At 36.9% G+C, this 27,068-nt stretch overlaps 1 protein-coding gene across 1 annotated transcript in view; it reads right to left on the bottom strand.

Moving 5' to 3' along the window:
• dapk1 (death-associated protein kinase 1) overlaps positions 1–27,068 on the bottom strand; it is a 244,153-nt gene that overhangs the window by 50,995 nt on the left and 166,090 nt on the right. The window contains 1 exon segment of the mRNA XM_046351536.1: positions 24,111–24,327. Within this exon segment, the coding sequence (XP_046207492.1) occupies positions 24,111–24,327 (217 nt within the window).

Here is a 27,068-nt window from a genome sequence, read left to right as displayed (position 1 = left end):
ACTAAACTACAGTACTGTCTAGATATACTAAACTACAGTACTGTCTAGATATACTAAACTACAGTACTGTCTAGATATACTAAACTACAGTACTGTCTAGATATACTAAACTGTCTAGATATACTAAACTAGTACTGTCTAGATATACTAAACTACAGTACTGTCTAGATATACTAAACTACAGTACTGTCTAGATATACTAAACTACAGTACTGTCTAGATATACTAAACTACAGTACTGTCTAGATATACTAAACTGTCTACTAAACTACTGTCTAGATATACTAAACTACAGTACTGTCTAGATATACTAAACTACAGTACTGTCTAGATATACTAAACTATATATACTAACTGTCTAGATATACTAAACTACTACTGTCTAGATATACTAAACTACAGTACTGTCTAGATATACTAAACTACAGTACTGTCTGATATCTAAACTACAGTACTGATATACTAAACTACAGTACTGTCTAGATATACTAAACTACAGTACTGTCTAGATATACTATACTACTGTCTAGATATACTAAACTACAGTACTGTCTAGATATACTAAACTACAGTACTGTCTAGATATACTAAACTACAGTACTGTCTAGATATACTAAACTACACTACTGTCTAGATATACTATACTACTGTCTAGATATACTAAACTACAGTACTGTCTAGATATACTAAACTACAGTACTGTCTAGATATACTAAACTACAGTACTGTCTAGATATACTAAACTACAGTACTGTCTAGATATACTATACTACTGTCTAGATATACTAAATATACTGTCTAGATATAACTACTGTCTACTAAACTACTGTCTAGATATACTAAACTACACTACTGTCTAGATATACTAAACTACAGTACTGTCTAGATATACTAAACTAAACTACAGTACTGTCTAGATATACTAAACTACTACTGTCTAGATATACTAAACTACACTACTGTCTAGATATACTAAACTACTAAACTACTGTCTAGATATACTATACTACTGTCTAGATATACTAAAACTACAGTACTGTCTCTAGACTGTATACTAGATATACTATACTACTGTCTAGATAGTACTGTCTAGATATACTAAACTACTACTGTCTAGATATACTAAACTACAGTACTGTCTAGATATACTAAACTACTACTGTCTAGATATACTAAACTACAGTACTGTCTAGATATACTAAACTACACTACTGTCTAGATATACTAAACTACAGTACTGTCTAGATATACTAAACTACAGTACTGTCTAGATATACTAAACTACCACTGTCTAGATATACTAAACTACAGTACTGTCTAGATATACTAAACTACAGTACTGTCTAGATATACTAAACTACTGTCTAGATATACTAAACTACAGTACTGTCTAGATATACTAAACTACAGTACTGTCTAGATATACTAAACTACAGTACTGTCTAGATATACTAAACTACAGTACTGTCTAGATATACTAAACTACAGTACTGTCTAGATATACTATACTACTGTCTACTGTCTAGACTGTCTAGATATACTAAACTACACTACTGTCTAGATATACTAAACTACAGTACTGTCTAGATATACTAAACTATACTACTGTCTAGATATACTAAACTACACTACTGTCTAGATATACTAAACTACAGTACTGTCTAGATATACTAAACTATACTACTGTCTAGATATACTAAACTACAGTACTGTCTAGATATACTAAACTACTACTGTCTAGATATACAGTACTGTCTAGATATACTAAACTACTACTGTCTAGATATACTAAATATACTGTCTAGATATACTAAACTAGTACTGTCTAGATATACTAACTGTCTAGATATACTACATTACTGTCTAGATATACTACAGTACTGTCTAGATATACTAAACTGTCTGTCTAGATATACTAAACTACACTACTGTCTAGATATACTAAACTACAGTACTGTCTAGATATACTAAACTACAGTACTGTCTAGATATACTATACTACTGTCTAGATATACTAAACTACAGTACTGTCTAGATATACTAAACTACAGTACTGTCTAGATATACTAAACTACAGTACTGTCTAGATATACTATACTACTGTCTAGATATACTAAACTACAGTACTGTCTAGATATACTAAACTATACTACTGTCTAGATATACTAAACTACACTACTGTCTAGATATACTCTAGATATACTAACTGTCTACAGTACTGTCTAGATATACTACTACACTACTGTCTAGATATACTAAACTACAGTACTGTCTAGATATACTAAACTACACTACTGTCTAGATATACTAAACTACAGTACTGTCTAGATATACTAAACTACATACTACTGTCTAGATATAAACTAAACTACAGATACTGTCTAGATATACTAAACTACTACTGTCTAGATATACTACTACAGTACTGTCTAGATATACTAAATACTGTCTAGATATACTAAACTACAGTACTGTCTAGATATACTAAATATACTAGATATACTAAACTATACTACTGTCTAGATATACTAAACTACAGTACTGTCTAGATATACTAAACTACAGTACTGTCTAGATATACTAAACTACAGTACTGTCTAGATATACTAAACTACAGTACTGTCTAGATATACTAAACTACAGTACTGTCTAGATATACTAAACTACAGTACTGTCTAGATATACTAAACTACAGTACTGTCTAGATATACTAAACTACAGTACTGTCTAGATATACTAAACTACAGTACTGTCTAGATATACTAAACTACACTACTGTCTAGATATACTAAACTACAGTACTGTCTAGATATACTAAACTACAGTACTGTCTAGATATACTAAACTACAGTACTGTCTAGATATACTAAACTACAGTACTGTCTAGATATACTAAACTACACTACTGTCTAGATATACTAAACTACAGTACTGTCTAGATATACTAAACTACTACTGTCTACTATACTGTCTAGATATACTAAACTACAGTACTGTCTAGATATACTAAACTACACTACTGTCTAGATATACTAAACTACAGTACTGTCTAGATATACTAAACTACAGTACTGTCTAGATATACTATAATACTGTCTAGATATACTAAACTACACTACTGTCTAGATATACTATACTACTGTCTAGATATACTAAACTACAGTACTGTCTAGATATACTACACTACTACTGTCTAGATATACTAAACTACTACTGTCTAGATATACTAAAACAGTACTGTCTAGATATACTACTGTCTAGATATACTAAACTACAGTACTGTCTAGATATACTAAACTACAGTACTGTCTAGTATACTACTGTCTAGATATACTAAACTACTACTGTCTAGATATACTAAACTACAGTACTGTCTAGATATACTAAACTACAGTACTGTCTAGATATACTAAATACTGTCTAGATATACTAAACTACTAGTACTGTCTAGATATATACTAACTGTCTAGATATACTAAATACTACTGTCTAGATATACTAAACTACAGTACTGTCTAGATATACTAAACTACAGTACTGTCTAGATATACTGTCTAGATAACTAAACTACAGTACTGTCTATACTAAACTACTGTCTAGATATACTAAACTACACTACTGTCTAGATATACTAAACTACACTACTGTCTAGATATACTAAACTACACTACTGTCTAGATATACTAAACTACAGTACTGTCTAGATATACTAAACTACAGTACTGTCTAGATATACTAAACTACATACTGTCTAGATATACTAAACTACCATACTGTCTAGATATACTAAACTACAGTACTGTCTAGATATACTATACTACTGTCTAGATATACTAAACTACACTACTGTCTAGATATACTAAACTACAGTACTGTCTAGATATACTAAACTGTACTGTCTAGATATACTAAACTACAGTACTGTCTAGATATACTAAACTACACTACTGTCTAGATATACTAAACTAAGTACTGTCTAGATATACTAAACTACAGTACTGTCTAGATATACTAAACTACACTACTGTCTAGATATACTAAACTACTACTGTCTAGATATACTAAACTACTACTGTCTAGATATACTGTCTAGATATACTACTACAGTACTGTCTAGATATACTAAACTACAGTACTGTCTAGTACTGTCTAGATATACTATAGTACTGTCTAGATATACTAAATACTACTGTCTAGATATACTAAACTAACTGTCTAGATATACTACAGTACTGTCTAGATATACTATATACTGTCTAGATATACTAAACTACAGTACTGTCTAGATATACTAAACTATACTACTGTCTAGATATACTAAACTACAGTACTGTCTAGATATACTAAACTACACTACTGTCTAGATATACTAAACTACAGTACTGTCTAGATATACTAAACTACAGTACTGTCTAGATATACTATACTACTGTCTAGATATACTAAACTATACTACTGTCTAGATATACTAAACTACACTACTGTCTAGATATACTAAATACTGTCTAGATATACTAAACTACAGTACTGTCTAGATATACTAAACTACACTACTGTCTAGATATATAAACTAAACTACACTACTGTCTAGATATACTAAACTACACTACTGTCTAGATATACTAAACTACATACTGTCTAGATATACTAAACTACTACTGTCTAGATATACTAAACTACTGTCTAGATATACTAAACTACAGTACTGTCTAGATATAGTACTGTCTAGATATACTAAACTACAGTACTGTCTAGATATACTAAACTACAGTACTGTCTAGTACTGTCTAGATATACTAAACTAACTACTGTCTAGATATATACTGTCTAGATATACTAAACTAGATATACTAAACTACTGTCTAGATATACTAAACTATACTACTGTCTAGATATACTAAACTACAGTACTGTCTAGATATACTAAACTACTGTCTAGATATACTAAACTACACTACTGTCTAGATATACTAAACTACAGTACTGTCTAGATATACTAAACTACAGTACTGTCTAGATATACTAAACTACAGTACTGTCTAGATATACTAAACTACAGTACTGTCTAGATATACTAAACTAAGTACTACTAAACTACTACTGTCTAGATATACTAAACTACACTACTGTCTAGATATACTAAACTACAGTACTGTCTAGATATACTAAACTACACTACTGTCTAGATATACTAAACTACAGTACTGTCTAGATATACTAAACTACAGTACTGTCTAGATATACTAAACTACAGTACTGTCTAGATATACTAAACTACAGTACTGTCTAGATATACTACAGTACTGTCTAGATATACTATACTACTGTCTAGATATACTAAACTACAGTACTGTCTAGATATACTAAACTACAGTACTGTCTAGATATACTATACTACTGTCTAGATATACTAAACTACACTACTGTCTAGATATACTAAACTACAGTACTGTCTAGATATACTAAACTACAGTACTGTCTAGATATACTAAACTACAGTACTGTCTAGATATACTAAACTACAGTACTGTCTAGATATACTAAACTACAGTACTGTCTAGATATACTAAACTACATACTACTGTCTAGATATACTCTAGATATACTAAACTACTACTGTCTAGATATACTAAACTACAGTACTGTCTAGATATACTAAACTACTACTGTCTAGATATACTAAACTACAGTACTGTCTAGATATAAACTACAGTACTGTCTAGATATACTAAACTACAGTACTGTCTAGATATACTACTGTCTAGATATACTAAACTACACTACTGTCTAGATATACTAAACTACACTACTGTCTAGATATACTAAACTACACTACTGTCTAGATATATATACTGTCTAGATATACTACACTACTGTCTAGATATACTAAACTACTACTGTCTAGATATACTAAACTACAGTACTGTCTAGATATACTAGAAACTACTACTACTGTCTAGATATACTAAACTATACTACTGTCTAGATATACTAAACTACTACTGTCTAGATATACTAAACTACAGTACTGTCTAGATATACTAAACTACAGATATACTGTCTAGATATACTAATACTATACTACTGTCTAGATATACTAAACTACACTACTGTCTAGATATACTAAACTACAGTACTGTCTAGATATACTAAACTACACTACTGTCTAGATATACTAAACTACTACTGTCTAGATATACTAAACTACATACTGTCTACTAAACTATATACTGTCTAGATATACTAAACTACACTACTGTCTAGATATACTAAACTACACTACTGTCTAGATATACTAAACTACAGGACTGTCTAGATATACTATACTACTGTCTAGATATACTAAACTATACTACTGTCTAGATATACTACTGTCTAGATATACTAAACTACAGTACTGTCTAGATATACTAAACTATACTACTGTCTAGATATACTAAACTATACTACTGTCTAGATATACTAAACTATACTACTGTCTAGATATACTAAACTACAGTACTGTCTAGATATACTAAACTACAGTACTGTCTAGATATACTATACTACTGTCTAGATATACTAAACTACAGTACTGTCTAGATATACTAAACTATACTACTGTCTAGATATACTAAACTACACTACTGTCTAGATATACTATACTACTGTCTAGATATACTAAACTACACTACTGTCTAGATATACTAAACTACACTACTGTCTAGATATACTAAACTACAGTACTGTCTAGATATACTAAACTACACTACTGTCTAGATATACTAAACTACATACTGTCTAGATATACTAAACTACAGTACTGTCTAGATATACTAAACTACAGTACTGTCTAGATATACTAAACTACAGTACTGTCTAGATATACTATACTACTGTCAGATATACTGTCTAGATATACTAAACTACAGTACTGTCTAGATATACTATACTACTGTCTAGATATACTAAACTACAGTACTGTCTAGATATACTAAACTACAGTACTGTCTAGATATACTAAACTACTACTGTCTAGATATACTAAACTACTGTCTAGATATACTAAACTACAGTACTGTCTAGATATACTAAACTACACTACTGTCTAGATATACTAAACTACACTACTGTCTAGATATACTAAACTACACTACTGTCTAGATATACTAAACTACACTACTGTCTAGATATACTAAACTACAGTACTGTCTAGATATACTAAACTACTATACTACTGTCTAGATATACTGAACTACACCACTGTCTAGATATACTAAACTATACTACTGTCTAGATATACTAAACTACACTACTGTCTAGATATACTAAACTACAGTACTGTCTAGATATACTAAACTACTAAACTACTGTCTAGATATACTAAATACTACTGTCTAGATATACTAAACTACTACTGTCTAGATATACTAAATACAGTACTGTCTAGATATACTAAACTACACTACTGTCTAGATATACTAAACTATACTACTGTCTAGATATACTAAACTAAAGATATACTAAACTACAATACTGTCTAGATATACTAAACTACACTACTGTCTAGATATACTAAACTATACTACTGTCTAGATATACTAAACTATACTACTGTCTAGATATACTAAACTACACTACTGTCTAGATATACTAAACTACACTACTGTCTAGATATACTAAACTACAGTACTGTCTAGATATACTATACTACTGTCTAGATATACTAAACTACTACTGTCTAGATATACTAAACTACAGTACTGTCTAGATATACTAAACTATACTATACTACTGTCTAGATATACTAAACTATACTACTGTCTAGATATACTAAACTATACTACTGTCTAGATATACTAAACTACACTACTGTCTAGATATACTAAACTACAGTACTGTCTAGATATACTAAACTACAGTACTGTCTAGATATACTAAACTACACTACTGTCTAGATATACTAAACTACACTACTGTCTAGATATACTAAACTACAGTACTGTCTAGATATACTAAACTACACTACTGTCTAGATATACTAAACTACACTACTGTCTAGATATACTAAACTACACTACTGTCTAGATATACTAAACTACACTACTGTCTAGATATACTAAACTATACTACTGTCTAGATATACTCTAGATATACTAAACTACACTACTGTCTAGATATACTAAACTACAGTACTGTCTAGATATACTAAACTACAGTACTGTCTAGATATACTAAACTACAGTACTGTCTAGATATACTAAACTACAGTACTGTCTAGATATACTAAACTACAGTACTGTCTAGATATACTAAACTACACTACTGTCTAGATATACTAAACTACACTACTGTCTAGATATACTAAACTACTACTGTCTAGATATACTAAACTACTGTCTAGATATACTAAACTACACTACTGTCTAGATATACTAAACTACAGTACTGTCTAGATATACTAAACTACTACTGTCTAGATATACTAAACTACAGTACTGTCTAGATATACTATACTACTGTCTAGATATACTAAACTACAGTACTGTCTAGAGATATACTAAACTACAGTACTGTCTAGATATACTAAACTATACTACTGTCTAGATATACTAAACTACTACTGTCTAGATATACTAAACTACTACTGTCTAGATATATTATACTACTGTCTAGATATAATGAACTACACTACTGTCTAGATATACTAAACTACACTACTGTCTAGATATACTAAACTACCATACTGTCTAGATATACTAAACTATACTACTGTCTAGATATACTAAACTACACTACTGTCTAGATATACTAAACTACACTACTGTCTAGATATACTAAACTACTACTGTCTAGATATATTATACTACTGTCTATATATACTAAACTACACTACTGTCTAGATATACTAAACTATACTACTGTCTAGAATTTGTATATGTAGGGGGTAGGGGTGTTAAAGTGACTATACATAGATAATAAACAGTAAAGATATTTGTATATGTAGGTAATTTTAAAGTGACTATCATAGATTCTACAGGTTAAAGGTAGGTAGGGGTGAAGTGACTATACATAGATAATAAACAGCGAGTAGCAGCAGTGTAAAACAAAAGGAGGGGATGGGGGGTTATGTAATAGTGGCTATTTGATTAATTGTTCAGCAGTCTAATTGCTTGGGGGGTGGAAGCTGTTCAGCAGTCTGATGGCTTCAGCAGTCTAATGGGGTGTGGAAGCTGTTCAGCAGTCTAATGGCTTGGGGGTGGAAGCTGTTCAGCAGTCTAATGGCTTGGGGTGGAAGCTGTTCAGCAGTCTAATGGCTTGGGGGTGGAAGCTGTTCAGCAGTCTAATGGCTTGGGGGTGGAAGCTGTTCAGCAGTCTAATGGCTTGGGGGTGGAAGCTGTTCAGCAGTCTAATGGCTTGGGGGTGGAAGCTGTTCAGCAGTCTAATGGCTTGGGGGGTGGAAGCTGTTCAGCAGTCTAATGGCTTGGGGGTGGAAGCTGTTCAGCAGTCTAATGGCTTGGGGTGGAAGCTGTTCAGCAGTGGCTTGGGGGTGGAAGCTGTTCAGCAGTCTAATGGCTTGGGGGTGGAAGCTGTTCAGCAGTCTAATGGCTTGGGGGTGGAAGCTGTTCAGCAGTCTAATGGCTTGGGGGTGGAAGCTGTTCAGCAGTCTAATGGTCTTGCTTGGGGTGGAAGCTGTTCAGCAGTCTAATGGCTTGGGGGTGGAAGCTGTTCAGCAGTCTAATGGCTTGGGGGTGGAAGCTGTTCAGCAGTCTAATGGCTTGGGGGTGGAAGCTGTTCAGCAGTCTAATTGCTTGGGGGTGGAAGCTGTTCAGCAGTCTAATGGCTTGGGGGTGGAAGCTGTTCAGCAGTCTAATTGCATGGGGGTGGAAGCTGTTCAGCAGTCTAATGGCTTGGGGGTGGAAGCTGTTCAGCAGTCTAATGGCTTGGGGGTGGAAGCTGTTCAGCAGTCTAATGGCTTGGGGGTGGAAGCTGTTCAGCAGTCTAATGGCTTGGGGGTGGAAGCTGTTCAGGAGCCTTTTGGTCTTGGACTTGGTGCTCCGGTACCGCTTGCCGTGCGGTAGCAGAGAAAGCAGTCTGACTTGGGTGACTGGAGTCTCTGACAGTTTTATGGGCTTTCCTCTGACACTGCCTATTATATAGGTCCTGGATGGCAGGAAGCTTGGCCCCAGGGATGTACTGGACCGTACGCACTTTGCTTGTTTGATGGTTTATCTGAGGGCATAGCGGGATTTCTTACAAGTGTCCAAATTAGTTTCCCACTCCTTGAAAGCGGCAGCTCTAGCCTTTAGCTTGATGTGGATGTTGCCTGTAATCCATGGCTTCTGGTTGGGATATGTACGTATGGTCACTGTGGGGATGACGTCGTCAATGCACTTATTGATGAAGCTGATGACTGAGATGGTATATTCCTCAATGCCATTGGATGAATCCCGGAACATATTCCAGTCTGTGCTGCAAAACAGTCCTGAATCCGCATCATCTGACCACTTCCTTATTGAGTCACTGGTACTTCCTGCTTTAGTTCTTGTTTGTAAGCAGGAAGCAGGAATCAGGAGGATGGAATTATGGTCAGATTTGTCAAGTGGAGGGCGGCGAGAGCTTTGTATACATGTATGGAATAAAGGTGGTCTAGGATTTGTTTTTTTCTGGTTGCACATGTGACATGCTGGTAAAAAGTTGGTAAAACTGATTTAAGTGTGACTGCATTAAAGTCCCAGCCATGAGGACCGGCCATGAGGAGCGCCGCTTCTGGGTGGTGGTAAATAGACGGCTACGAATAACATAGATGTGAACTCTCTTGGTCTACAGCTTATTATGAGGTACTCTACCTCAGGCGAGCAATACCTCGAAGCCTCCTTAATATTAGACGTCGAGCAACAGCTGTTACTGACACAACCCCCACCCCTTGTCTTACCAGACGTAGCTGTTCTGTCCTGCCGATGGAAAACACAGACAGCTTTTATCTTTAATTCATCTTTCATTATTGTTATTCAGCCCCGACTCGGTGAAACATAAGCTATTTCAGTTTTTTTTTAAATTGTATTTATTTTATTTAACTAGGCAAGTCAGTTAAGAGCAAATTCTTATTTACAATGACAGCCAACCAAAGGGCAAAAGGCTTCCTGCGGGGATGAGGGCCTGGGATTAAAATAAAATAAACAATATACACTGCTCAACAAATTAAAGGGAACACTAAAATAACACATCCTAGATCTGAATGAATGAAATATTCTTATGAAATACTTTTTTCTTTACATAGTTGAATGTGCTGACAACAAAATCACACAAATTATCAATGGAAATCAAATTTATCAACCCATGTAGGTCTGGATTTGGAGTCACACTCAAAATTAAAGTGGAAAACCACACTACAGGCTGATCCAACTTTGATGTAATGTCCTTAAAACAAGTCAAAATGAGGCTCAGTAGTGTGTGTGGCCTCCACGTGTCTGTATGACCTCCCTACAACGCCTGGGCATGCTCCTGATGAGGTGGCGGATGGTCTCCTGAGGGATCTCCTCCCAGACCTGGACTAAAGCATCCGCCAACTCCTGGACAGTCTGTGGTGCAACGTGGCGTTGGTGGATGGAGCAAGACATGATGTCCCAGATGTGCTCAATTGGATTCAGGTCTGGGGAAGGCCAGTCCCTAGCATCAATGCCTTCCTCTTGCAGGAACTGCTGACACACTCCAGCCACATGAGGTCTAGCATTGTCTTGCATTAGGAGGAACCCAGGGCCAACCGCACCAGCATACGGTCTCACAAGGGGTCTGAGGATCTCATCTCGGTACCTAATGGCAGTCAGGCTACCTCTGGCGAGCACATGGAGGGCTGTGCGGCCCCCCAAAGAAATGCTACCCCACACCATGACTGACCCATGGCCAAACCGGTCATGCTGGAGGATGTTGCAGGCAGCAGAACGTTCTCCACGGCGTCACCAGACTGTCATGTCTGTCACATGTGCTCAGTGTGAACCTGCTTTCATCTGTGAAGAGCACAGGGCGCCAGTGGCGAATTTGCCAATCTTGGTGTTCTCTGGCAAATGCCAAATGTCCTGCACGGTGTTGGGCTGTCGTAAGCACAACCCCCACCTGTGGACGTCGGGCCCTCATACCACCCTCATGGAGTCTGTTTCTGACCGTTTGAGCAGACACATGCACACATCCACTCCTTTATTGGGGGTGTCTTGCTAATTGCCTATAATTTTCACCTGTTGTCTATTACATTTGCACAACAGCATGTGAAATTTATTGTCAATCAGTGTTGCTTCCTAAGTGGATAGTTTGATTTCACAGAAGTGTGATTGACTTGGAGTTACATTGTGTTGTTTAAGTGTTCCCTTTATTTTTTGAGCAGTGTATATATATAGGCCCAGGCAGTGCTGGGAGAATGTCTAGATAACATGCAGTAGGATGACAGCAAGGTGCTTCTGGTTCCAGGAGAGTCAGTGCTGGGACCCGGTAGAGAATGACAGCACTTAACGGGACCCTTTAATGGCTGAAGGGTCAAAAGGGAAGAGGCCACACTTTATTTAATTTTTTATTCTTTATCCTTTATTTAACCTTTATTGAAACTTTATTGAACCTCTATTTAATGTTTATTGAACATTTATTGAATGTTTACTTCCCCTTTGTTTAACGAGGCAAGTAATTTAAGAGCACATTCTTAAATATAATGAAAGCCAAGAGGCAAAAGGTCCCCTGTGGTGACGGGGATTTCAAATATAAATGTAGGACAAAACATACATCATGACAAGAGAGACAACACTACATAAAGAGAGACTCAAGACAACAACATAGCAAGGTAGCAACACATCATGACAAGAGAGACAACACTACTTAAAGAGAGACCCAATACAACATCATAGCAAGGTAGCAACACAACATGACAACAACATAGCAAGGTAGCAACACATCATGACAAGAGAGACAACAATACTTAAAGAGAGACCCAAGACAACAACATAGCAAGGTAGCAACACAACATGACAAGAGAGACAACACTACATAAAGAGAGACTCAAAACAACAACATAGCAAGGTAGCAACACAACATGACAAGAGAGACAACACTACATAAAGAGAGACCCAAGACAACAACATAGCAAGGTAGCAACACATGACAACAACATAGCAAGGTAGCAACACATGACAACAACATAGCAAGGTAGAAACTTAACAACAACATGGTAGCAACACAAAACATGGTACAAACATTATTGGGCACAGACAACAGCAAAGGTCAAGAAGGTAGAGACAACAATACATCACACAAAGCAGCCACAACTGTCAGTAAGAGTGTCCATGATTGAGTCTTTGAATGAAGACTGAGATAAAACTGTCCAGTTTGAGTTCTTGTTGCAGCTCATTCCTGTCGATAGCTGCAGTGAACTGAACAGAGGAGCGACCCAGGGATGTGTTTGCTTTGGGGACCTTTAACAGAAAGTGACTGGCAGGACAGGCAGTAGGTATCTCAGATAGGGGGGCATGAGGTCTAAGAGGGTTTTATAAATAAGCATCAACCAGTGGGTCTTGTGATGGGTATACAGAGATGACCAGTTTACAGAGGAGTATAAAGTGCAGTGATGTGTCCTATAAGGAACATTGGTGGCAAATCTGATGGCCGAATGGTAAAGAACATCTAGCCGCTCGAGAGCACCCTTACCTGCTGATCTATAAATTAGGTCTCCGTAATCTAGCATGGATAGGATGGTCATCTGAATCAGGGTTAGTTTGGCAGCTGGGGTGAAAGAGGACCAATTACGATAGAGGAAACCAAGTCTAGATGTAACTTTAGCCTGCAGCTTTGATATGTGCTGAGAGAAGGACAGTGTACTGTCTAGATATACTCCCAAGTACTTGAAAGAAGTAATGTCAGCTAATGTCTCGTTGGTAGGATAAACTTGAACGGAGATCATCCAGTTTATTCTCCAGTGATTGTGCCTTGGCACGTTGGCCAATAGGCACCCCAATCTCCTCCCACTGTCGTATTTTCTTCATACGAATGACAGGGATTTGGGCCTGGTCTCGGAGAAGCAGTAAATCCTTCGCGTCAGACTCATTAAAGAAAAATCTTTATCCAGTTCGAGGTGAGTAACCGCTGTCCTGATATCCAGAAGCTCTTTTCGGTCATAACAGACGGTAACATAAACATTATGTGCAAAATAAGTTACGAAAAATGTGAAAAAAATATTGAATAGGACAGTTGGCTATGAGCAGATTAAATGCCATCCGCAGCCTCTGGCGCCATTCTCAATCATGGTTCAAAAAAGGTTGGGAAGCACAATACTATACTACCATACTGTCTATACTGACTGTTTACTATACTACCATACTGTCTATAGACTATACCGACTGTTTACTATACTACCATACTGTCTATACACTATACTGACTGTTTACTATACTACCATACTGTCTATACACTATACTGACTGTTTACTATACTACCATACTGTCTATACACTATACTGACTGTTTACTATACTACCATACTGTCTATACACTATACTGACTGTTTACTATACTACCATACTGTCTATACTGACTGTTTACTATACTACCATATTGTCTATACTGACTGTTTACTATACTACCATACTGTCTATACTGACTGTTTACTATACTACCATACTGTCTATACTGACTGTTTACTATACTAACATACTGTCTATACTGACTGTGTACTATACTGCCATACTGTCTATACACTATACTGACTGTTTACTATACTACCATACTGTCTATACACTATACTACCATACTGTCTATACCGACTGTTTACTATACTAAAATACTGTCTATACACTATACTGACTGTTTACTATACTACCATACTGTCTATACACTATACTGACTGTTTACTATACTACCATACTGTCTATACACTATACTGACTGTTTACTATACTACCATACTGTCTATACACTATACTGACTGTTTACTATACTACCATACTGTCTATACACTATACTGACTGTTTACTATACTACCATACTGTCTATACACTATACTGACTGTTTACTATACTACCATACTGTCTATACACTATACTGACTGTTTACTATACTACCATACTGTCTATACACTATACTGACTGTTTACTATACTACCATACTGTCTATACACTATACTGACTGTTTACTATACTACCATACTGTCTATCTATACTGACTGTTTACTATACTACCATACTGTCTATACTGACTGTTTACTATACTACCATACTGTTATACTGACTGTTTACTATACTAACATACTGTCTATACTGACTGTTTACTATACTACCATACTGTCTATACACTATACTGACTGTTTACTATACTACCATACTGTCTATACACTATACTGACTGTTTACTATTGACTATACTACCATACTGTCTATACACTATACTGACTGTTTACTATACTACCATACTGTCTATACACTATACCGACTGTTTACTATACTACCATACTGTCTATACACTATACTGACTGTTTACTATACTACCATACTGTCTATACACTATACTGACTGTGTACTATGCTACCATACTGTCTATACACTATACTGACTGTTTACTATACTACCATACTGTCTATACACTATACCGACTGTTTACTATACTGACTGTGTACTATGCTACCATACTGTCTATACTGACTGTTTACTATACTACCATACTGTCTATACTGACTGTTTACTATACTACCATACTGTCTATACACTATACTGACTGTTTACTATACTACCATACTGTCTATACACTATACTGACTGTTTACTATACTACCATACTGTCTATACACTATACTGACTGTTTACTATACTACCATACTGTCTATACACTATACTGACTGTGTACTATGCTACCATACTGTCTATACACTATACTGACTGTTTACTATACTACCATACTGTCTATACACTATACTGACTGTTTACTATACTACCATACTGTCTATACTGACTGTTTACTATACCACCATACTGTCTATACTGACTGTTTACTATACTACCATACTGTCTATACACTATACCGACTGTTTACTATACTACCATACTGTCTATACTGACTGTTTACTATATTACCATACTGTCTATACTGACTGTTTACTATACTACCATACTGTCTATACTGACTGTTTACTATATTACCATACTGTCTATACTGACTGTTTACTATACTACCATACTGTCTATACTGACTGTTTACTATACTACCATACTGTCTATACACTATACTGACTGTTTACTATACTACCATACTGTCTATACTGACTGTTTACTATATTACCATACTGTCTATACTGACTGTTTACTATACTACCATACTGTCTATACTGACTGTTTACTATACTACCATACTGTCTATACACTATACTGACTGTTTACTATACTACCATACTGTCTATACTGACTGTTTACTATACTACCATACTGTCTATACACTATACTGACTGTTTACTATACTACCATACTGTCTATACACTATACCGACTGTTTACTATATTACCATACTGTCTATACACTATACTGACTGTTTACTATATTACCATACTGTCTATACTGACTGTTTACTATACTACCATACTGTCTATACTGACTGTTTACTATACTACCATACTGTCTATACACTATACCGACTGTTTACTATACTACCATACTGTCTATACACTATACTGGCTGTTTACTATATTACCATACTGTCTATACTGACTGTTTACTATACTACCATACTGTCTATACTGACTGTTTACTATACTACCATACTGTCTATACACTATACTGGCTGTTTACTATATTACCATACTGTCTATACTGACTGTTTACTATACTACCATACTGTCTATACTGACTGTTTACTATACTACCATACTGTCTATACTGACTGTTTACTAAACTACCATACTGTCTATACACTATACTAACTGTTTACTATACTACCATACTGTCTATACCGACTGTTTACTATACTACCATACTGTCTATACCGGCTGTTTACTATATTACCATACTGTCTATACTGACTGTTTACTATACTACCATACTGTCTATACTGACTGTTTACTATACTACCATACTGTCTATACTGACTGTTTACTAAACTACCATACTGTCTATACACTATACTAACTGTTTACTATACTACCATACTGTCTATACCGACTGTTTACTATACTACCATACTGTCTATACAATATACTGACTGTTTACTATACTACCATACTGTCTATACACTATACTGGCTGTTTACTATACCACCATACTGACTATACTGACTGTTTACTATACTACCATACTGTTTATACACTATACTGACTGTTTATTATACTACCATACTGTCTATACACTATTCCGACTGTTTACTATACTTCCATTCTGTCTATACACTATACTGACTGTTTACTATACTACCATACTGTCTATACACTATACTGACTGTGTACTATGCTACCATACTGTCTATACACTATACTGACTGTTTACTATACTACTATACTGTCTATACTGACTGTTTACTATACTACCATACTGTCTATACGGACTGTTTACTATACTACCATACTGTATATACACTATACTGACTGTTTACTATACTACCATACTGTCTATACACTATACTGACTGTGTACTATGCTACCATACTGTCTATACACTATACTGACTGTTTACTATACTGACTGTGTACTATGCTACCATACTGTCTATACACTATACTGACTGTTTACTATACTACCATACTGTCTATACACTATACTGACTGTTTACTATACTACCATACTGTCTATACACTATACCAACTGTTTACTATACTACCATACTGTCTATACACTATACCAACTGTTTACTATACTACCATACTGTCTATACACTATACCAACTGTTTACTATACTACCATACTGTCTATACACTATACTGACGGTTTACTATACTACCATACTGTCTATACACTATACTGACTGTTTACTATACTACCATACTGTCTATACTGACTGTTTACTATACTACCATACTGTCTATACCGACTGTTTACTATACTACCATACTGTCTATACTGACTGTGTACTATACTGCCATACTGTCTATACACTATACCGACTGTTTACTATACCATACTGTCATACTGTTTCTATACACTGTCTATACTGACTGTTTACTATACTACCATACTGTCTATACTGACTGTTTACTATATACCATACTGTCTATACACTATACTGACTGTTTACTATACTACCATACTGTCTATACACTATACTGACTGTTTACTATACTACCATACTGTCTATACTATGCTGACTGTTTACTATACTACCATACTGTCTATACTGACTGTTTACTATACTACCATACTGTCTATACACTATACTGACTGTTTACTATACTACCATACTGTCTATACTGACTGTTTACTATACTACCATACTGTCTATACTGACTGTTTACTATACTACCATACTGTCTATACTGACTGTTTACTATACTACCATACTGTCTATACTGACTGTTTACTATACTACCATACTGTCTATACTGACTGTTTACTATACTACCATACTGTCTATACTGACTGTGTACTATACTGCCATACTGTCTATACACTATACCGACTGTTTACTATACTACCATACTGTCTATACTGACTGTTTACTATACTACCATACTGTCTATACTGACTGTTTACTATACTACCATACTGTCTATACTGACTGTTTACTATACTACCATACTGTCTATACACTATACTGACTGTTTACTATACTACCATACTGTCTATACACTATACTGACTGTGTACTATGCTACCATACTGTCTATAGACTATACTGACTGTTTACTATACTACCATACTGTCTATACACTATACTGACTGTTTACTATACTACCATACTGTCTATACACTATACTGACTGTTTACTATACTACCATACTGTCTATACTGACTGTTTACTATACCACCATACTGTCTATACTGACTGTTTACTATACTACCATACTGTCTATACTGACTGTTTACTATACTACCATACTGTCTATACACTATACCGACTGTTTACTATACTACCATACTGTCTATACTGACTGTTTACTATACTACCATACTGTCTATACTGACTGTTTACTATACTACCATACTGTCTATACTGACTGTTTACTATACTACCATACTGTCTATACTGACTGTTTACTATACTACCATACTGTCTATACTGACTGTTTACTATACTACCATACTGTCTATACTGACTGTTTACTATACTACCATACTGTCTATACACTATGCCGACTGTTTACTATACTACCATACTGTCTATACACTATACTGACTGTTTACTATACTACCATACTGTCTATACACTATACTGACTGTTTACTATACTACCATACTGTCTATACACTATACTGACTGTTTACTATACTACCATACTGTCTATACTGACTGTTTACTATACTACCATGCTGTCTATACTGACTGTTTACTATACTACCATACTGTCTATACATTATACTGACTGTTTACTATACTACCATACTGTCTATACACTATACTGGCTGTTTACTATACCACCATACTGACTATACTGACTGTTTACTATACTACCATACTGTCTATACACTATACTGACTGTGTACTATGGTACCATACTGTCTATACACTATACTGACTGTTTACTATACTACCATACTGTCTATACACTATACTGGCTGTTTACTATAACACCATACTGACTATACTGACTGTTTACTATACTACCATACTGTCTATACACTATGCCGACTGTTTACTATACTTCCATACTGTCTATACACTATACTGACTGTTTACTATACTACCATACTGTCTATACACTATACTGACTTTGTACTATGCTACCATACTGTCTATACACTATACTGACTGTTTACTATACTACCATACTGTCTATACACTATACTGGCTGTTTACTATAACACCATACTGACTATACTGACTGTTTACTATACTACCATACTGTCTATACACTATGCCGACTGTTTACTATACTTCCATACTGTCTATACTGACTGTTTACTATACTACCATGCTGACTGTTTACTATACCATGACTGTTTACTATATACCACTATACTGACTGTTTACTATACTACCATACTGTCTACTGTTTACACTATACTGACTGACTGTTTACTATACTGCCATACTGTCTATACACTATACTGACTGTTTACTATACTACCATACTGTCTATACTGACTGTTTACTATACTACCATACTGACTATACTGACTGTTTACTATACTACCATACTGTCTATACCGACTGTTTACTATACTACCATACTGTCTATACTGACTGTTTACTATACTACCATACTGTCTATACACTATACTGACTGTTTACTATACTACCATACTGTCTATACACTATACTGACTGTTTACTATACTACCATACTGTCTATACACTATACTGACTGTTTACTATACTACCATACTGTCTATACACTATACTGACTGTTTACTATACTACCATACTGTCTATACACTATACTGACTGTTTACTATACTACCATACTGTCTATACTGACTGTTTACTATACTACCATACTGTCTATACACTATGCCGACTGTTTACTATACTACCATACTGTCTATACACTATACTGACTGTTTACTATACTACCATACTGTCTATACACTATACTGACTGTGTACTATGCTACCATACTGTCTATACACTATACTGACTGTTTACTATACTACCATACTGTCTATACTGACTGTTTACTATACTACCATGCTGTCTATACTGACTGTTTACTATACTACCATACTGTCTATACTGACTGTTTACTATGCTACCATACTGTCTATACTGACTGTTTACTATGCTACCATACTGTCTATACTGACTGTTTACTATACTACCATACTGTCTATACACTATACTGACTGTTTACTATACTACCATACTGTCTATACACTATACTGGCTGTTTACTATACTACCATACTGTCTATACTGCCTGTTTACTATACCACCATACTGACTATACTGCCTGTTTACTATACCACCATACTGTCTATACTGACTGTTTACTATACTACCATACTGTCTATACTGACTGTTTACTATACTACCATACTGTCTATACACTATACTGACTGTTTACTATACTACCATACTGTCTATACTGACTGTTTACTATACCACCATACTGTCTATACTGACTTTACTATACTACCATACTGTCTATACTGACTGTTTACTATACTACCATACTGTCTATACACTGTACTGACTGTTTACTATACTAGCATACTGCCTATAGACTATACTGACTGTTTACTATACTACCATACTGTCTATACTGACTGTTTACTATACTACCATACTGTCTATACTGACTGTTTACTATACCACCATACTGTCTATACTGACTTTACTATACTACCATACTGTCTATACTGACTGTTTACTATACTACCATACTGTCTATACACTGTACTGACTGTTTACTATACTACCATACTGTCTATACACTATACTGACTGTTTACTATACTACCATACTGTCTATACACTATACTGACTGTTTACTATACTACCATACTGTCTATACACTATACTGACTGTTTACTATACTACCATACTGTCTATACTGACTGTTTACTATACTACCATACTGTCTATACTGACTGTTTACTATACTACCATACTGTCTATACACTATACTGACTGTTTACTATACTACCATACTGTCTATACACTATACTGACTGTTTACTATGCTACCATACTGTCTATACACTATACTGACTGTTTACTATACTACCATACTGTCTATACTGACTGTTTACTATACTACCATGCTGTCTATACTGACTGTTTACTATACTACCATACTGTCTATACTGACTGTTTACTATGCTACCATACTGTCTATACTGACTGTTTACTATGCTACCATACTGTCTATACTGACTGTTTACTATACTACCATACTGTCTATACACTATACTGACTGTTTACTATACTACCATACTGTCTATACACTATACTGGCTGTTTACTATACTACCATACTGTCTATACTGCCTGTTTACTATACCACCATACTGACTATACTGCCTGTTTACTATACCACCATACTGTCTATACTGACTGTTTACTATACTACCATACTGTCTATACTGACTGTTTACTATACTACCATACTGACTATACTGACTGTTTACTATACTACCATACTGTCTATACTGACTGTTTACTATACCACCATACTGTCTATACTGACTTTACTATACTACCATACTGTCTATACTGACTGTTTACTATACTACCATACTGTCTATACACTGTACTGACTGTTTACTATACTAGCATACTGCCTATAGACTATACTGACTGTTTACTATACTAGCATACTGCCTATAGACTATACTGACTGTTTACTATACTACCATACTGTCTATACTGACTGTTTACTATACTACCATACTGTCTATACTGACTGTTTACTATACCACCATGCTGACTATACTGACTGTTTACTATACTACCATACTGTCTATACACTATACTGACTGTTTACTATACTACCATACTGTCTATACACTAGACTGGCTGTTTACTATACTACCATACTGTCTATACACTATACTGACTGTTTACTATACTACCATACTGTCTATACACTATACTGACTGTTTACTATACCACCATACTGACTATACTGACTGTTTACTATACTACCATATTGTCTATACACTATACTGACTGTTTACTATACTACCATACTGTCTATACACTATACTGGCTGTTTGCTATACTACCATACTGTCTACACTGACGGTTTACTATACTACCATACTGTCTATACTGACTGTTTACTATACTACCATACTGTCTATACTCTATACTGACTGTTTACTATACTACCATACTGTCTACACTGACTGTTTACTATACTACCATACTGTCTATACTGACTGTTTACTATGCTACCATACTGTCTATACATTATACTGACTGTTTACTATACTACCATACTGTCTATACACTATACTGACTGTTTACTATACTACCATACTGTCTACACTGACTGTTTACTATACTACCATACTGTCTATACTGGCTGTTTACTATACTACCATACTGTCTATACCAACTGTTTACTATACTACCATACTGTCTATACTGACTGTTTACTATACTACCATACTGTCTATACACTATACTGACTGTTTACTATACTACCATACTGTCTATACACTATACTGACTGTTTACTATACTACCATACTGTCTATACACTATACTGACTGTTTACTATACTACCATACTGTCTATACCAACTGTTTACTATACTACCATACTGTCTATACTGGCTGTTTACTATACTACCATACTGTCTATACCAACTGTTTACTATACTACCATACTGTCTATACTGGCTGTTTACTATACTACCATACTGTCTATACTGGCTGTTTACTATACTACCATACTGTCTATACACTATACTGACTGTTTACTATACTACCATACTGTCTATACACTATACTGACTGTTTACTATACTACCATACTGTCTATACACTATACTGACTGTTTACTATACTACCATACTGTCTATACACCATACTGACTGTATACTATACTACCATACTGTCTATACTGACTGTTTACTATACTACCATACTGTCTATACCGACTGTTTACTACAAAGAAAGCCCCTGGCCAGAGACATGAACATCTTAATAATATGAACCCACTATGGTGAGTTGGGGTAGAGATAAGTCACAACTTATCTTGGGGCTTGATATGTTGCTACGGTTCATCCTCAGCCATTAAAACTAGTGTGTCCCTGTGTGTGTGTCCCTGTGTGTGTGTCCCTGTGTGTATGTCCGTGTGTGTGTGTGTGTGTGAATCCTACCTGCAGCCTTGCCATCCATGGGTGAGTTGGGGTGTTCCTGTGTGTGTGTGAATCCTACCTGCAGCCTTGCCATCCATGGGTGAGTTGGGGTGTCCCTGTGTGTGTGTGTGTGAATCCTACCTGCAGCCTTGCCATCCATGGGTGAGTTGGGGTGTCCCTGTGTGTGTGTGTGTGTGTGTGTGTGTGTGTGTGTGTGTGTGTGAATCCTACCTGCAGCCTTGCCATCCATGGGTGAGTTGGGGTGTCGTGGGGTGTTGTTGCTCCGTGGTCGTCGCCTCCTGAAGAAGCCCCTTAGGATGCCACACTTCAGACTCTCCAGGAGGGAGCTCTTCCCACAGCCACAGTGGCCCAGCAGCTTCAGCTTGACCCGAGGCTGGGGGGTGCTGGTGGGACGCAGAGCCTGGATGTAGCTGCCTTTATGGTTGTTCTGGAGAGGGGGACGGAGAACAATCAGATCATATAACAAAGAGAAATACTACTATAGACCTGAAGTAGGGGTGGAAAATTTTATGAACGGACACTTCCCTTCTGACATATGCTGAGGAGGAGGGAGGGAAGGGAGGGAGGGAAGGAGGGAGGGAACGGAGGGAGGGAAGGAGGGAGGGAGAGGGAGGGAGGGAGGGAGGGAACGGAGGGAGGGAGGGAAGGAGGGAGGGAAGGAGGGAGGGAACGGAGGGAGGGGGAACGGAGGGAGAGAAGGAATGGAGGGAGGGAGGGAGGGAGGGAAGGAGGGAGGGAGGGAGGGAGGGAAGGAGGGAGGGAAGGGAAGGGAGGGAAGGAACGGAGGGAGGGAGGGAAGGAGAGAGGGAGGGAGGGAGTGGAGGGAGGGAGGGAAGGGGGGAAGGGAGGGAGGGAGGGAGGGAGGGGAGGGAGGGAGGGAAGGAGAATGGGGAGGGAAGATGGGGAGGAGGGGAAGGAGGGAGGGAGGATGGGGAGGGAAGGAGGGAGGGAAGATAGGGAGGGAGGGAAGGGAGGGAGGGAAGATGGGGAGGGAAGGGAGGGAGGGAAGATGGGGAGAGGGAGGGAGGGAGGAGGGAGGGAGGGAACAGAGGGAGGGAGGGAACGGAGGGAGGGAGGGAGGGAGGGAGGGAGGGAAGGAAGGGAGGGAAGATGGGGAGGGGAATGGGGAGGGAAGATGGGGGAAGGGAAGGAGGGAGGGAGGATGGGGACGAAGGGGAAGGAGGGAGGGGGAGGATGGGGGGAGGGAAGGAGGGAGGGAAGATGGGGAGGGAAGATGGGAAGGAAGGGAAGGAGGGAGGGAGGATGGGGAGGGAGGGAAGGGAAGGAGGGAGGATGGGGAGGGATGGGGAGGGAGGGAAGATGGGGAGGGGAATGGGGAGGGAAGATGGGGAGGAAGGGAAGGAGGGAGGGAGGATGGGGAGGGAAGGAAGATGGGGAGGGAAGATGGGAAGGAAGGGAAGGGAGGGAGGATGGGGAGGGAAGGAGGGAGGGAAGATGGGGAGGAGGATGGGGAGGGAAGGAGGGAGGATGGGGAGGGGGAGGGAAGGAGGGAGGATGGGGAGGGAAGGAGGGAGGGAAGATGGGGAGGGGAATGGGGAGGGAAGATGGGGAGGAAGGGAAGGAGGGAGGGAGGATGGGGAGGGAAGGAAGATGGGGAGGGAAGATGGGAAGGAAGGGAAGGAGGGAGGGAGGATGGGGAGGGAAGGAGGGAGGGAAGATGGGGAGGAGGATGGGAGGGAAGATGGGAAGGAAGGGAAGGAGGGAGGATGGGGAGGGAAGGAGGGAGGGAAGATGGGGAGGAGGATGGGGAGGAAGGGAAGGAGGGAGGGAAGGAAGGGAAGGAGGGAGCGAAGGGAAGGAGGGAGGGAGGATGGGAAGGGAAGGAGGGAGGGAAGATGGGGCGGAGGATGGGGAGGGAAGATGGGAAGGTTGGAGTCATTAGGTTGGAGTCATTAAAACGAGTTTACATACACTTAGGTTGGAGTCATTAAAATGAGTTTACATACACTTAGGTTGGAGTCATTAAAACTAGTTTACATACACTCAGGTTGGAGTCATTAAAACTAGTTTACATACACTTAGGTTGGAGTCATTAAAACTAGTTTACATACACTTAGGTTGGAGTCATTAAAACTAGTTTACATACACTTAGGTTGGAGTCATTGAAACTAGTTTACATACACTCAGGTTGGAGTCATTAAAACTAGTTTACATACACTCAGGTTGGAGTCATTAAAACTAGTTTACATACACTTAGGTTGGAGTCATTAAAACTAGTTTACATACACTTAGGTTGGAGTCATTAAAACTAGTTTACATCCACTTAGGCTGGAGTCATTAAAACTAGTTTACATACACTCAGGTTGGAGTCATTAAAACTAGTTTACATACACTTAGGTTGGAGTCATTAAAACTAGTTTACATACACTCAGGTTGGAGTCATTAAAACCCGTTTTTCAACCACTCCACACATTTCTTGTTAAACTATAGTTTTGGCAAGTCGGTTAAGACATTTGAAATTTTTCCAAAAATTGTTTACAGACAGATTATTTCACAAATTATTGTGGGAAGCTTGTGGAAGGCTACCCGAAACATTTGACCCAAGTTAAACAATTTAAAAGGGCAATGCTACCAAATACTAATTGAGTGTATGTAAACTTCTGACCCACTGGGAATGTGATGAAATATTCTGACATTTCACATTCTTAAATAAAGTGGTGAATCTAACTGACCTAAAACAGAATTTTTACTAGAATTAAATGTCAGGAATTGTGAAAAACTGAGTTTAAATGTATTTGGCTAAGGTGTATGTAAAATTCTGACTTCAACTGTATGTGTTGGGTTCAGAGATGAGGGAGTCATTCAAAAATGATGTTAAACACTATTATTAAACACACAGTGAGTCCAGGCATCTTATTATGTGACTTGTTAAGCACATTATTACTCCTGAACTGATTTAGGCCGTAACAAATGGGTCGAATACTGACTGAAGACATTTCAGCTTTTAATTTTGTATTAATTTGTAAAAATGTGAACTTTGACATTATGGGGTATTGTGTGTAGAGTGTTGGGCCAGATCAAATCTCCAAGCTGACAAGTTAAAAATCTGTCGTTCTGCCCCTGAACAAGGCAGTTAACCCACTGTTCCTAGGCCAACATTGAAAATAAGAATTTGTTCTTAACTGACTTGCTTGGTTAAATAAAAAA

This window comes from Oncorhynchus gorbuscha, linkage group LG05 (assembly GCF_021184085.1).
Source record: "Oncorhynchus gorbuscha isolate QuinsamMale2020 ecotype Even-year linkage group LG05, OgorEven_v1.0, whole genome shotgun sequence".
Classification (NCBI taxonomy): Eukaryota; Metazoa; Chordata; class Actinopteri; order Salmoniformes; family Salmonidae; genus Oncorhynchus; species Oncorhynchus gorbuscha.
The sequence above is the reverse complement of the archived record's forward strand: the minus strand, read 5'-3'. Positions and strand labels throughout refer to the sequence as shown.